The following is a 1,797-nucleotide window of genomic DNA, read 5'->3' as shown; positions in this document are numbered from 1 at the left end:
CACACACACACACACACACACACACACACACACACACACACACACACACACACACACACACACACACACACACACACACACACACACACACAGAACGAGCTGGGCAAATTAAAAGCTGCTCTGTCCTGTTAGAGGACGCCAGCCGCAGCGCCTCCTCTGGTGTCTGTCCAGACTGCAGCTAACTGAATTAACCTGAGAATTGATTTCACGCAGTAAGACGTTTGGTTCTATTGACTAAAAGGAGGAATCTCAGTGTTTCTAAGTGTGAACTAACCAGCACTGAGTACTCCACATCGTCTCCCAGCAGCCCCGTGTCGTTCAGCGTGTACTTGGCTTTCTTCAGCCTGGCGTCCACCGGGCCCTTCTCCACCTGGTGCTTCAAGGCCTTGAACAGTTTGTATAAAGGTTCTCCAGCAGTGTCCTAAACCAGGGAACCCAAACATACACCTGCTTCAAACTGCATCTCAAATATAGTAACATATCTAGATTAAGCAGCTCTAATCAGTCAGTATTTCCAGTGAACATGCATTAATCTGCCATCTTTTAGCTGTGAGATACCATATTTCATTGGTGCATCTCTTATTTCTAGAGCTGCAACTATTATTTTGCAAATCAATTAATCTGTTAATATTTTTTTGAATAATTGATTCATTTAATTAATAATTTGATAGTAAAAGGCTCCTCAAGAAAGATTCTTTTATGAAATTAAACCAAGTGAAACTAAAACTTTTCCACTTAAAAAGCAAAATTCCCCCAAAAAATAAAAAAAACATTTCACTGGAATTAATTTTTCAAGTTTGAAGACGTTTCTCTTCCCATCCAGGAAGATTTTTTAAATTCAAAACGTCAGAAATAACGTTGAGTTCCAGTTTATCCAGTAGCCCGACAAAGCCTGGTTTTTTACCCCATTTACACTAGCCTTGAAAAACCGTGCCGAGACCGGTCCGAGCCCAGTAACTGAGATAACTTATGGTGTGTAAATGGAAAGCAAACTGAACCGAACTGAGCTAGACACAACCGGACCGAGCTAGACGCAACCGGACCGAGCTAGACACAACCGGACCGAGCTAGACACAATCGGACAGAGCTAGACGCACCCGGACCGAGCTAGACACAACCGGACAGAGCTAGACACAACCGGACAGAGCTAGACACAACCGGACAGAGCTAGACACAACCGGACAGAGCTAGACACAACCGGATCGAGCTAGACGCACCCGGACCGAGCTAGACACAACCGGACCGAGCTAGACGCACCCGGACCGAGCTAGACACAACCGAACCGAGCTAGACACAATCGGATCGAGCTAGACGCACCCGGACAGAGCTAGACACAACCGGATCGAGCTAGACGCACCCGGACCGAGCTAGACACAACCGGACCGAGCTAGACACAACCAGACCGAGCTAGCTGCAGACCAGTTCCAGAGGTGGGCTCGGCTCGGTTCTCTGATAACAAGAGCGCATGAACAGAACGCATCATCTCCGTCTGGCTGCACATCGCGATTCACACTCCATTCCAGTAGGTGGCGGTAATGCCCCTCCGAAAGTTGCTTGCCAACCAACACAAAACGGAAGAAGAAGAACATCTATAAACAACAATCGAAATCTTCCCCACGCAAAATTTTAAATTATGACACTGAAGTACAGCGATAATAATCAAGCATAACTTTCTGAATGTGACAGGCACCGCCATTTTGATTTGCTTGATTCCCTCCTTCTTCGTCTTCTTCTTCTTGTGTTTTATGGCAGTTGGCAAACAACTGTTGGTGCATTACCGCCACCAACTGCTTGATT

At 46.2% G+C, this 1,797-nt stretch overlaps 1 protein-coding gene across 1 annotated transcript in view; it reads right to left on the bottom strand.

The window, feature by feature from the left end:
• LOC107090504 (plexin-B2-like) overlaps positions 1 to 1,797 on the bottom strand; it is a 223,629-nt gene that overhangs the window by 14,811 nt on the left and 207,021 nt on the right. Inside the window, exon 31 of the mRNA XM_015383917.1 lies at positions 220 to 421. Coding sequence (XP_015239403.1) covers positions 220 to 421 — 202 coding nt within the window. The remainder of the gene's footprint in view (positions 1 to 219; positions 422 to 1,797) is intronic.

The sequence above is a fragment of the Cyprinodon variegatus genome, unplaced genomic scaffold (genome assembly GCF_000732505.1).
Source record: "Cyprinodon variegatus isolate N-32 unplaced genomic scaffold, C_variegatus-1.0 Scaffold298, whole genome shotgun sequence".
Taxonomy (NCBI): Eukaryota; Metazoa; Chordata; class Actinopteri; order Cyprinodontiformes; family Cyprinodontidae; genus Cyprinodon; species Cyprinodon variegatus.
This window is presented reverse-complemented; position numbering and strand designations above follow the sequence as displayed.